The sequence below is a fragment of the Seriola lalandi genome, unplaced genomic scaffold (genome assembly GCF_002814215.2).
Source record: "Seriola lalandi dorsalis isolate HSWRI2012SDOR001 ecotype SW California unplaced genomic scaffold, Sedor1 jcf7180002054263, whole genome shotgun sequence".
In the NCBI taxonomy this organism is placed as follows: Eukaryota; Metazoa; Chordata; class Actinopteri; order Carangiformes; family Carangidae; genus Seriola; species Seriola lalandi.
In genome coordinates this window covers 919,874-933,524 of record NW_019524816.1, presented here as the reverse complement: position 1 = coordinate 933,524, position 13,651 = coordinate 919,874, and the positions used below count along the sequence as shown (strand labels likewise).

The 13,651-nt window shown below is 42.7% G+C and overlaps 1 protein-coding gene across 2 annotated transcripts in view; it reads left to right on the top strand.

Annotated features, from left to right (window-relative positions):
* LOC111654226 (RAS guanyl-releasing protein 2) overlaps window positions 1-13,645 on the top strand; it is a 36,365-nt gene extending 22,720 nt beyond the window's left edge. Inside the window, exons 10-16 of one of the 2 annotated variants that reach the window (XM_023405161.2) lie at window positions 1,122-1,196; window positions 1,784-1,903; window positions 3,106-3,221; window positions 3,394-3,535; window positions 8,118-8,154; window positions 11,249-11,407; window positions 12,358-13,645. In XM_023405161.2, coding sequence (XP_023260929.1) covers window positions 1,122-1,196; window positions 1,784-1,903; window positions 3,106-3,221; window positions 3,394-3,535; window positions 8,118-8,154; window positions 11,249-11,407; window positions 12,358-12,416 — 708 coding nt within the window. In that variant the 3' untranslated portion in view covers window positions 12,417-13,645. Of the gene's footprint in view, window positions 1-1,121; window positions 1,197-1,780; window positions 1,904-3,105; window positions 3,222-3,393; window positions 3,536-8,117; window positions 8,155-11,248; window positions 11,408-12,357 lie in introns of both variants that reach the window. The other variant, XM_023405160.2, reaches the window with a different exon arrangement.
* The last annotated feature ends 6 nt before the right edge of the window (window positions 13,646-13,651 follow it).

Here is a 13,651-nt window from a genome sequence, read left to right as displayed (position 1 = left end):
TCTGATTGGAATCTTTGCAGGGATGCACAGTTAGATCTTTGCCCAATATCCCAAAGCAAACAATGTTTATATTTACAATATTTGATCATTTCGCTGCAATGCAAAAGCTTTTGTTTAGTTTCCAGTATGGAGTTCAGTGGAATCCAGTTTGCTTGGTGCAGATTCAGACCTTTAAAGGGTTAGTTCACCCGAATTATACAGACACATTTTCTCTCCTTGCTAATGTAGTATCTAGCCATGTTTTTGGTTTTATTTGGCCAGGTCCTTGTTATTGGTGGATTTTTATTTGTGAGCCCTACTCAGTCACTTTGTGTCTATGTAAGTGAAGTTTGCAGTTGCTTCTGCCTGACATCTGTCCAGGAATGTGTTTATTTTGTGGTGAAGATGAATGCTGTGGATGAAAAGAGGCTAAATCCTGTTTTAACTTTTCCAAAACACTCCCAGATTCCTCTCCTCATGCAAACTGTATAAAATACAGCATTGCTTACTGGTACTTTGAGCGTGCACGTTAATTATTGAACTCTGAGAACTGTATATGTAGCATCGTAACTAACTTCCTGAGCTTTCAAACACATCTGATGGTCTTCAGTCAGCGATTGGAGCTGGTTCAGGTGTCATCATGTGATCGTAACCAGTGTCTCAGTTTAAGGATGCAACAAATTAACTGCAGGAAACTCATTTCCTTGTTTAATGAAAGCTAAATCATTGGGGATTCACTGCGTCTTTTTTTGATAATGTCACTGAACAAAATGCTGTTTTCCACAAGAGACATCTATTTGAATGAAACAAAAACACATCTGAATGTAACATCAGATGGTGTCTGTCTGGACCAGAAGTCTCATATAGGCTAATTGTAAGGTAACAGTGTCTCATAACTGCAGATATTTAATAGTGAAAGCCCTGATAATGTGTAAAAGGTCAATCAGATATCCATGGGATGGACACTGGTGATTCATCCTGGGATGCAGCAGAAGGTTCATTAAACCCACATAAACTCTTGTGCTAAATGTTTAGTTTGAGTTGCGCCAGTGCAACGTCTTTTTCTTCTTCTTCTTACATGAAGACAGAGACGTTTGAAGACAAAGTATTGAAATGAATGCTCTGTGCTCTGGTCTGTGCAGGTCTCTCTGGACCAGTACCACACGGAGGAGGAGATCTACCAGATGTCTCTACAGAGAGAGCCACGAAAGCCAGTGGTGAGCAGTTCACAGATTTACACTACTCGTCCCATACTTTTTTTTTTTCTTTTTTAGATATCCCATATTTGGCAGTGATATATGCCGCTCTCCTCCTGTCCTGGTATGATGGATGGTCCTGATTTTCTTCACCTTTTGAGAGGTGTCACCTGCTTTGTGAAGCTCCTCACGCTAAAACTAGTGAGATAGGTTTTGAAGTATAAAGTATAAAGTATAAAATTCTGTGGGATTGTTTGAGGTATTTAAATAGAAAAAAATTAACGCTAAATATCCCACTATCCCAGACTCCATATCTGCCCTACTCTATAATAATGTAGATGCTGTTACAAATGTATATTGAGCGGTATAAAGAAAAGTGTCACACAGGCATATTGGAAATCTTTACTTTCATTCTGTCGTGACATTTAGATCCACAGCACTAACCCTTGACTGCTGCTCTCTACAGCAGCTGCTGTCTTTTCTCTTTTCTTTTGCAAGACGACAGCACCTTCTTCTTCTTCTTCTTCTTCTATTTCTTTTTCTTTTTCTTTTTCTTCCCTGTGCTGATATTGATCTCTTGCTCTTTGGTTTCTCGCCTGCTGCAGCAGAACTCCAGCCCAGCCCCCGCGCCCGACCCCAAGCCCACGATGATCGATGAGTGGGCCGTGTCGGTGAAGCCCAGCGCCGACCCGACGATCATCAAGAAGCACATAGAGAAGATGGTGGAGGTGAGTTTCTCAGCCACTTCACGTGCGTCTCTCTCAGGGATAATCGTAAGTTCTGGGGTCCGATGCGATGGCGCTGGGAAGCTGAGGATGAATTATCTGCTGTTATACCTCTCCACCACCATCTTGACATGATGACTGTGAAGTGATCTAGGCTCTTTGACCATATTGGCAATAATCTTACACCATAATTACCAAGGCTGCATCATTTGAAAACCATGCAATATAGTGTTTAAGCCTGAACTGCTGAAATCCTGTCAAACCCAGAGGGAAGATTTCAATAATACATAATAAAGCTCATTTCTTATCCTTTAAAAAAGTGTATTTTTGGTGCATTTGGCAGCAGGAGCATTAAATGGATACATTACTTACATAACTCACCAGGAGACATGTTTGTAGTCTCCTGCTTGTGGACACATTCCACTTGCTTTCAGTCAGGTCAGTAATGAAGATGTCATTAAAGTTCCTCTCCAGACTCTGTAAAAAAATACTCTGCTACGATTCATATTTTGTTGAACATGATTTTCCCACATAAAAAAACAAAAAAAACAGGGTTAGGGTTAGGGCTGGAAGCTCATCTACTCTTACTTCCTCAAACCAGAAATCTGGATCAGGTTTTGAGCCCCGCCCACCACCTGCTGGCTCCAGGTGGACAGGTGAAAGAGCAGAGTATGAAGATGGTTAGAGGAGGAAACATCAGAGAGACTCAGCCACATGTTTGAGCCTCAGTCAGACCCAGACTCAGATGAGGAGTCTGTTGAGACCAGAACCAGAGACTAGCAGACGGATCAGAGTGGTTAGCGCAGTTAGCATCTTTTATTTGTTTAATTGCATAATCAGTGCACCCAAATTGTTTCATAAGGCTTCATTTACAAAAATGACACAAAGAATTTCACATTGCAGAGCTTCAAGGTTTGCTCACGGATTAAATTGTTATTTATTAATGCAAATTATATGTTTTATAGATTATGTTAGAATTCATTTTATCAGCATATTATTTAAACTTAAATATAAATATGTCAGATAGATAGATAGATGGATAGATAGATAGATAGATAGATAGATAGATAGATAGATAGATAGATACTTTATTTATCCCCTATGGGAAATTCATGAATGTCAGTTTCATGGGTAAGGTAATGACACTGTCAGGAATCAGCACTTTAAAGTTGAATTCATGTTGACACTCTCTCTCTCTCTTACAGTCCGTCTTTAAGAACTTTGACACCGACGGTGACGGCAACATCTCCAGGGACGAGTTTGAAGCGATCAGGAACAACTTCCCGTACCTCAGCAAGTTCGGAGAGCTGGATAAGAACCAGTGAGAGCTTGCACATTTGTTCTCTCTCTCTCTCTCCCTCACACACACACACACACACAGACAGATCCACACACCCCGAGCCAACAGTCTGCACACTGACCCCAATCTGTAGCAAAACTTTACATCTCTGTCTCTCTCTCTCTCTCTCTCTCTCTCTCGCTCCCTCTCGCAGAGACGGGAAGATCAGCAGAGACGAGATGATAGACTACTTTATGAAAGCCAGCTCTCTGCTTAACTGCAAGATGGGATTCATCCACACTTTCACCGAGACCACCTACGTCAAGCCCACGTTCTGTGAACACTGCGCCGGCTTTGTGAGTAAACCCCCCCCCCCCGCACTCACATGTGCACGCTAATCCTATTTTGAGCTTGTGCTTTTTTTTTTTTCTCACTATAACTAACAACAGTTGATAGTAAAATTACACAAAACATCATATATTTTATAGATTATTTTTAATACTGCATCAGCTGTATGATTTCTAAACCCTTCAGCCTCCTGAAAAAATATTGATCTCTTTTGTTTGCTTTTCAAATGCATTGATTTCTTCACTATCCCAATCGGTGTCATAGCTTGTCAGAGGTCGGCTGCGCTCGACCTGCCATCCCACAGCTGTGTAGCTGCGCGGGCGTCATTATTTGTCTCGGCAGCGAGCGATAGCCCCCATCTCTCAGAGGTCCCTCCTGTCAGGTCAGGGCAACGCCAATTACTTTGAGCTACAGCCACACGCTGCTGAAGTTGCATTCTGGGAAATATGGGAGGAAGGTAATTGGGGGAGATGATAGCCCTCCTCTGTTGCAGTATTATTTGTGTGTGTGTGTCCTCTGGCCCTTAAGTCCCCCAAGGAGCTCTGTGTTATTTAGACACCGTGCGTCAGCACTCCGCCGTAATGAGAGCAAGAATAGGGCCCTCGTGTTGAACTGGAGACACAGAGATGACATCCCATTCATTTCTCCATACTTGATATGAGCTGGAGAGGGATTGCAGTGCTCATAAGAGTGGTATGTCACATTAGCTATAGGTATGGGCTTTGATTAACACTCAGATGAGAACACACTCTGGCAGACAAACATCCATTATCCAGGGGAAGCGCAGACATTTTCAAACCGTCATGAGGGGAAACACAGAATAGAGAGCAGGGAAAGATAAGGACTCTGACAGCATGCTTCTTCCTTTGAATATGTCTGTGTGTGTGTGTGTGTGTGTGTGTGTGTGTGTGTGTGTGTGTGTGTGTGTGTTTATCTGTGTGTGGCAGAGGTAGATACACCAGCCACTTCCTCATTTGCCTGCTTTCCTCTTGGCTCCTGTGCAAAAACAATATTATCCTGCAGCTCCTTTTTTTTTTTTTTTTTTTTTCCAGCACTTGCTTCCAAACACGGCGAACACGCCAAGCCCAGGCCTCGTGTAAACACCGCAGAGTCCACTCGCCTCCAGTGTCTCGCATCAGATCCTCCTAATCTTGTGCCGTTTTCGGCCCGCAGCCACCTCTGGCCTTACGTCCTAATTAACAGCGCACAAATGAGTTTTGCTACACGCAGGGCACGCAGCGAGCTAAGTGTGTGTTTTTACATCTCGGGAGGATACAGCAAAGTGTTTAGCTAGAGGCCCAGAACACTTTAATATGAGAGACTGCAGCGTGTGATGCATGAGCCTCTTTGGGTTTATGACAGTTTAGCTTCATGGAATCGGGAGTGAGTCGACACAGATCTCTTATTTTTTACTTCTGGGGTGACAAAGGCTCTACTTCATTGAGAATCAGCCAATTAGAGCTTTTAAATGTTTTCTTACTAGGAATATGAGTCTCTCTCCGGGGTTGTCAAGGCAATCTGTCCAATAATAAAGCAACAAAATCGGGTTCATATATTATTCTTTTCTGGGATCGCACCTACCGGGTGATTTCCTCGCTCCAAACTGCCGTGAGCTTGCCATTAAGGAATCTGTTGCGTTTTAGGTTGCGAGCCAGCATGTTGTAAACAAACCTGACATGGACATGTTTGGGTGACCTTATCCTGCCGGCTCGCAGGCTTTGGCAGTGGAGAGGGGTGTGTCCAAACAAATCTGTTTCCAGTCCCTGTAACTTCAGCTAAACACGAGGGACGTGTCTGTTCTCTTGGCAGCAGTTTTCCTCCTTCGGTGTCCACACAAGTTGAAGACGCACGCTGCATGAGACTTAATCAGAAGCTCTGAGATCACATGTTGAACTCATCAAGTTGATAATTGGTTATAGACGATGGCACCGTCTATTAGTCAAGTCAGCATCATGTCAGCAACATGTGTTTCTGCGCTGGATCTGTTCGGTCCTGTTGGAGTCATGCACTGGAGGACGGAGGCTTTACACTTCAGTGACAGCGATGACTTTCTCCTCTGTTAGCTCATTACAGCAGTTAAAGGAATAGTTCAACATTTTTAAGACTTACCTGCTTTGTTGCTGAGAGTTAGATGAGAAGATCGATGCAATCGCTCTCTTATGTATGCTGCAGTCTGCCCAGGAGACGGCGGCCTGTCCCTGTTGGTTCCCCTGGCAACCTCATTGGTGACCAAAAGACTCCAGGAAGTCACTGTTTGCCATACAAGAAATAGTCACAACAAAATACACTGTCAAACTGCAACGTAATATTTAAGCAATATCAACACGAGAGGGACTGATGTTGTACTGAATATCAGTGTTCGGTGATCTGCCTGCAGCCTTGTACCTACGACCGAATCACAGCCGTGCCGATAATCAGTACAACATCTGTCAGGTGTCAGGGAAAGTTGGACTGAAAACGCAGACAACAAAAGGGTAGGTGGAAAGAAGGAACTTTAATTAACACAAAAGTCCAGAAGCTTACAGGAAATAGGTGAAAAAGTGAAGTTTAGGGAGGAAAAAAACTTAACTCTGAAAATCCAAACCAAGGTCATAGAAATGACGAAACTCAGGAACAATCACGGGAGCACAAGAGAAACTCCACAGATGAACTGACAAAGACAAGTGGAAGACAGAGACTTAAATACAGAAGGGAGGCAAGGGCTAAATGAACACAGGCGAAACACATTAGGGCACGGCAGACAACCTTCAAGCTGAATGCTAAAAATGTTGATGTGAATGTAGCTAATGGCGAATGGAAACTCTCCTCACTCTGTTTGTCTGCCTGTCTGAAGCGGCTCGGGAGAGCAGGAACAGAATGTGATGTCTGGTAGGAAAACATAGAAGTCATTTGGTTTAGAGACAGTTTTTCGTTTCACAAAGAACACAAGGTCTTTACTCAAGAGCTGACTTTCCATTCAATTAAAAAGTTTTTTTTACCCTTATCTGAAATCTCCTCTTTAGGATAAGGAAACATCCAATATTGCATCAGTACTACCTATAGTAGTTAAACAGTAATTAAATACACACTTACTTTTCAATAAGCATTGACAGCTGATGTGAGACTTCAGGAAACGATTCCACAAATAAAAGCATGTCTCACAGAGTGCAGCCTTAACATTACATGTGTAAAAGTAGCTGTTCTCTAAAAAGCCAGCAGCACAAGTGTCAAAGGAAAGTAACAAGTCAGTGTTTGCAGCTCTTGTTTGTAGTGCATTGTGTCAGAGTCAGTAAAGGTCAGTCAGTGTAGGCAGACCTGTGATGATAGTTGTGTTTAGATGTTCTGCTCGTACCCAACTTCTCTTTGTTGTAGAACCTCCGACTGTGCTCACGGTTTCCCACTGCGTCCGTGTGTGTGTGTGTGTGTGTGTCTTTGTTTGTGTCTATATGTGCCTCTGCTGGTGTATGTGTTTGCATGCATGCATGTAGGTTTGTGTGTGCGTCTTTGGTGTGTTTGTGTGCGTGTGTGTGTGTGTGTGAAGAGGTCAGGATATTTTGTGCCTCCTCAGATGTGCCAGTGCTGTGTGTGATCTCCAGCTCTGCTCTTTCATGTCATTGTTCCCCCACTGTCTGTGCGCTCCCTGCGTCCCGCTTGATCTCGGTCCCCCTCCACCCCCTCTGTCCCTTCTGTCCCGCCAACCTCCTCTCTCTCTCTCTCTCTCCCCCTTTCTTCCCCTCTCTCTCTCTGTCACACTTGCCCTACATCTCTCTCTGTGCTCCTTTCTTCATTTGCTTTTTTTCCTGCACTTCCTTGGCATCAATGGGGTAAATCAAGATGTGAGCTACATGGCTGTTTTAACATGTTTTAGCCCATTAACTGCTGATTGTGTGTACTTTCTCTTTACTGCCAAAGCATACGTTTTGAGACTAATTTCCTATATTTCATTCCTGTTCACCACAGACCCAGACTTGAAACCTACTGGAGATATCTAACAGTGTCAGAGTTGTTTGGTTTTACAGTTTATATGCGCCTTTTTTGTTTTTTTTAAAAGCTGTGTTTAGGCAGCCAGCGCTAAAAATAATGGAGAGTTCCTACACAAACAAAATCCCATATCACCACATTACATTGTAAATTATCTTTAACTTATTGACATAGAATAAAGTTAAACATGATGGATTGTAAGTCTCTACAGTCACACTATAGTGAAATGAACAGAAACTAATGACTAATATGGGAAGTAAGAAAGTAATTAAACATTATATGGCATGTTTAATAGTTAAGTGTATGACATTTGTAGTTAACAGACTAAATCGTCTTAAAATTTGTCATTTCAATTAGAAAAATGATACAAATCTTCTGTTTTGCTTTGTTCCTTTTTTTTTTAATTTGGTGCAGCAAGACAAAGACAAAGAAAGTGACATAACATAACTTACTGTGTGTGGAGTATTTGAATTCCTGTAATGACCTGTTGTTGACCTATGACTCAGCTGTGAATTTTTCATTTCAAAATGCTGCAATAATTGCATCACCATGACCAGTGGAAACAAAATGAAAACGCATCTTAATTAACACAACCTCACTGCTCTTTTCTTTCTCTCTGTCTTTTTGTAGATCTGGGGCTTCTATAAACAAGGCTACAAATGTAAAGGTAAGAGAGCAATTCTTTTAGTTCCACATCTGCTGCACAGATGTGCATGTTCCACCCAGATGAGTACAGCCTTCAAAAAATAAGTTATTCTTTTTGACGCCTCCAGTCCCCAGTCATCACACATACATTCTCTCACACACACACACATCCTCTGTAGTTAAAGATGCACAGAGTTAAAGTGCTGAGTAAATGTAATCAATACAGAAACAATGGCATATATATATATATATATATATATATATATATATATATACATATATACACACACACTTACAGTAGCTTCATATATATATATATATATATATATATATATCCACACACAAGGCTTTGTTCACTACACAACACAAATGTACTTACACACAACCTCCAGCACCTCCCACCCTCTCATGGTCATTATCTTCAAAAACACACACACTTACAGTAGCTTCCTCCCTCTCCCTCCCTGACTGTGCCACTGCTGGTTTGTGCTGATGCTAGAAATGAAGTAGTCATGATGTGCAAGACATTCAGCACTCTGACAAATTTGCACTACATATGTTTCCATCCAGATGTCAAGCTAGGACTTTGAAAATGATGCCAAATCATACAAGTTTCTATCTGGTGGAGTCTTTCAGGAAGTGATTGATTACAGCTCGGCCTCATGAATGGGAGAAGTTAGTAGTTTACATCTATAGCACAAGATGGGGGGCCGGGTTGCACCTTAACCTTTCAATGTCTATGAGAGTCTGAGAAACGTGTGTGTTTGTGTGTCAGAGGATGTAATGTATTCACCTCTTCCTGAAAGAAAACAAGCATTTCAATTACCAGCTCTCTCTGGTCCATTCTTATTCTCTATATTAACTGCTTCCTCATTCATTCAGGTTCATCTCAGGTTGGCTAACACTAACGCTTATTGAAAAGCTTGCAAGTTATCATCAAACATTGGAGTTGCATAGCAACTAGAGTAATTAATGCTCCTTGGGGCCTTTGAGGTCCTGCGGTGTGTTACTAGCAACCGTTCACAGCACCCTGCATCTTGTGTTTGAAAGTTAAAAAGAAAAGGCCTCTCTGATCGCTGCCTAATTTCTTAATTAGCAAGACATATTCTATTCGAAGTGGTGAAGTCTTACAAAGAATAGAATAGAAGAATTTTAGCTTTTATACACAATTCTCCGAAGGTAATTCAATTTATAAAATACAACCATGGCCACATGATTACTGCTGTTGAGACAAAAGGAGGAGACAATGGCAGGGAGGTGAAAAGAGCGAACACAAGCAGACACACACAAACAGATTCATGCATGACTTAGCACTACGTGTACACACAGAATTCACTTGCACCCACAAAAATCCCGACACTCACCCATCTTTTCTCCACTCAGAAGGAGTGTCTGATGATTGGGAGTGTGTGAGTGTTCCAGTGCATTAATGAGTCCAGAGGAAGTCAATGAAAGAGCCCCACAGCCATTCATCCCCATCACCATTGTTAGCCTGTGCTCAGGGAGGTAGACAGAGCGGCAGGGACATAATTGAAATGAATCACCCCTGTTGAGGACTCTGAATGTGGGAGTGTGAGTGTTTGTTTGTGTGTGTGTGTGTGTGTGTGTGTGTGTGTGTGTGTGTGTGTGTGTAGCTAGACTTCAGATATTTAGACATAGGTATGAGAGGCATCTCAGTGTTTTTTAATGGGTGCAGTGCTGTCACTATACCAGTATTCTACGGTGGCCCTAAGAGCTCAACGCGCTGCAACTTAAGAAAACACAGGCAAATTCAGAAAACATCGTCAATTTTGACACACAATGTGCTGCAAATAACACACAACACAAGCAGGTAGTAGCAGCTGCAAGTAGCACAAACGACAACGTTAGTGTTTCCAGGGGACACAAAAAAGTGAGCATTATACAAGTGCGTCCCAGCTGGGCTCATCACTTTTCTCAATCCCTGTGTGGAAACACATCTGTTGCTGTCTGTGCTACTTGCAGCAGCTACTTGCATCTTACATATCAACACAATATGGCTATGATATGACAGCAACAAGTGCTCCTGTCTTTGTCCCTCTCTTTAAAGGAATATCTCAATATTGCTTTGGAAATATTCTTATCCACTGTCTTGCTGAGAGTTGGGTGAGATGACCAATATCATTTTCATAATCGTCCATTGAACATGAATACTAGCATACAGAGAATTGACATCCACTCACCTTCCAGTCTTCCAAATGCTAACTGGCTGTAGCTTCATATTTAATGGCCAACTAGGCACTGAATGCTACAGCGAGCGAGCACAGAGCAACAATCCAAGAGAGAAAAGTGCAGTGAAGTTGAACAAAAGGGAGGTTTTTTTTAAAATGGCACTGAGCATTTCAAGGTAGACAAGTTCATCAAGACTGAAGCTGGGTACTTGACCTCTAAGGGAGAGGAGGGTAACACACTTCCTGGCGGAAAGAAAAAAAGAATTTTGTCTTTTTTAAGTAGCGTATTAAACTGTCAATAGGTGGTAATGTCATGGAATTTAATTAGCTTAAATCACCTTTGTTGGAAGTCAAATTTTAATATTGAAAATAATCTTTTGAAGTGGTGTCAAGGGAAAGTGAATTTTTTGTTATCGTGACAACACTAGTAAGATGTGTGTGTGTGTGTGTGTGTGTGTGTGTGTGTGTGTGTGTGTGTGTGTGTGTGTGTGTGTGTGTCTATTGAGGTTCTTTGACTCACATGTTTTTCTCGCTGTGTTGCTGGATGACCCGTCGCTCCTCTCCTCTTAGACCCCCCCTCGTTGACAGAGTTGTTGTCGGGCACCGTCGGCCTCACTGTGTGTGTGTGCCAGTGTTCGTGCGTCTGCATGGCGTGTACAAGCACGATCCCGTCGCCCCTAGCTCTTCCGTTCGCCCCGATGTTTCTGTTTGCACCCATCCCTCTGTCTGACCCTCTCCCTCTATCTCCACCCACCTCCCCGTCCTCCCCTCACTCTTCTTGGCCTTTCCCTCCCCTCTTCCCCTCTCGCCTCCTCTCTCGACGACTCTCCCTCCCTCTCCTCCGGCGACCCCGCCGCCCTCTCCTCCTCTCCCGGAACCTCTCCCTGCCGCCGTCCTTCTCCCACCACATGGATGCTCTGGGGTCAGCCTGCGGGGTGAACTGCCACAAGGCCTGCCGGAGCCGCCTGGCCGTCGAGTGCCGGAAGAGGACCAAGAGCATCAGCCACGAGACTCCACCGGCTCTCCAGGCCAGGTCCTATAGCTTCCCTCCACCTGCCAACACTCCACCCAGCCTGCAGAACACAGGTGAGGGGGGGCTCTGCTTTTTAAACTAAAACCAAAAAAACTTTCATTTGCATTGGCTTGGCAGAGATTGCTGCGCTGAAGTCATAGGAGAATACACAAACACTTGAGTATATTGGAGATCTTGTTTTACAACAAATTACACGAGTTGCTTTTTCCTCTCATGACATTTTAAGATTTAGATCACAACATTTTATTTATAATTCCTTATACTCAGGAATAATACCAGTGGCCTGCTTCGTAGTACAGGCCTCAGATTCAGTTATGTTCTTTATGGTGACATCTAAATGTAAAATTTATTGTCTTGAGACTTAACGACTGATGAATGGTATTTCTTCTCTGTTTCTTCCTTATGATGTAAATGCAGCATAAAATAGTTTGATCTTGATGCTAGCTAAGACAAATTAACACAAGAAACACCCTCGCAATCCTTAGATATGCAGAAACACCAGCCGAAAAACACTGTTTTCTTTTCCAAAACACAGTCTAATGTAGTCATCCTCTCAGAAAAAGTGTAGCTCAGAGGAATTTCTCTCACATGTTTGCAGCACTTCTTGTCACCACTACAACACCTCCACTTTTTGAAGGGGTGCTTTTGTCTCCCTCCGAGCATATGGCGCGCTGACATTCGGGAAGATATTCTCAAACAATAGAGTGTAATTTGCAATGGAAATGTGATTGGTCCAGCGCGCGGCGAGGCCAGTGACTCATAGATGCCGTGTTTTCATCCGAAATTAGCACAAGTGGTGCCCTGCCTGGCTCTGTATGCGTATCAGTGTGAACTTGCTTCACCGGTGTGGACTAAACAATAGCTTCCACGCGAAATGAATTGGTGAAGAGCAAACAGACGGAGGCCACACGTTTCATTAGCTTTCGGTCTGTGTTTTGCATTTCCATTTGTTTGATAAGTCTATTTCTCCTTTCTTCACCCTCACCCTCTCTGTTCCTATCAGTAATTGCTGAAGAGGATATAGAGACAGTGGAGGAGGGAGTGTTCGACGTGCACCTATAACCAGGTGAGAGAGATGATCGCTCCTGTACACTGTGGATGTTACTGACATGTTTCGGTGTGTCCTCACTTTCAGCGTTCCTAATTGATTTTAAGTTGAGTTGATCATTTTACCCAGAATGACTCCTGGTGTCCTACACAGGGTTGACTTAACTCTCGACTCTTGCTCTGGATGTTAGCAGTATTGAAAACATGAAACACTTGACTGTGGATTATACATTTTCATTATAGCTACCTCCTATAATCATTTTAATAATGATGCATTACTTGCGGCTGTGATACAGTTTGTTCTATTAAAGCCGCTGATGTTAGAAGATCTACATCTTAACATCCCCTAAAATAAACATGCAGTTAATTGTCATCATGGTGGAGTTAGCGTTAGCTGTTAAGGATCAGGAATGTATAGTTAGGATGAGAATGCAGAGACACATAACTCTGGGCCTGGCACATGAATAATGAGCTTTGGACAGAGCTGGAGTATCTCTTCCCCCGCTATTCCTTTAATATTGGACTATTTACATGAAGTGATAAAGTGAAGCTGCTCAGGAAATATCTTGATGTAATGCCTACTTACATGGCTGCATGTAAGTATCAAAGTAGTATCAAAATATTGAGAACAATTTTCTCTTCTCAGTTTGTGTGATTTGAATCATGTTTACAGGCTTGCAGAGGTAAAAATGAATAGTAGTGTCTGGACATTATGGATTTGTCAGTGGCAAAAACAAGCACTTTTAGGGGATGTACTCTGACGCCCTGTTTATTACACTGCAGCAGCTGTTTTACAGTTAAACCATTCTTGCTCATTAGTGGACCAAATGCAAAGATTTCTGCCCCTATTAATCATTTACGCCCCATCTACATGGGAAGATAAGGTTCAAAAATCCCAGAGTTCTCTTTTAAGGCCAACGCATGACTTGGCAAATGACCAACTGAGCAACAAAGCAGGTCAAACTACAGCATGCTGATGTTCCGACCCATGACGACTCAGCAGTTTTTACAACATCATTATATAACTACTCAGTACTTTGAACTCAGCCTTTGATTCTGATGTCATCTACACACCTGTAAAGTTTTATGACTGTATCTTTCACAGTTGCTAAGGCGGTGACAACATTCGTCAACAGACATACAAACACATGCCAAAGTACTTAAAACCATCTCGGTGGTAGTTCCCACCGCAGCGGGTGTCTCCATAACCACATATTGCCACGATGACTGACACACACACACACACACAC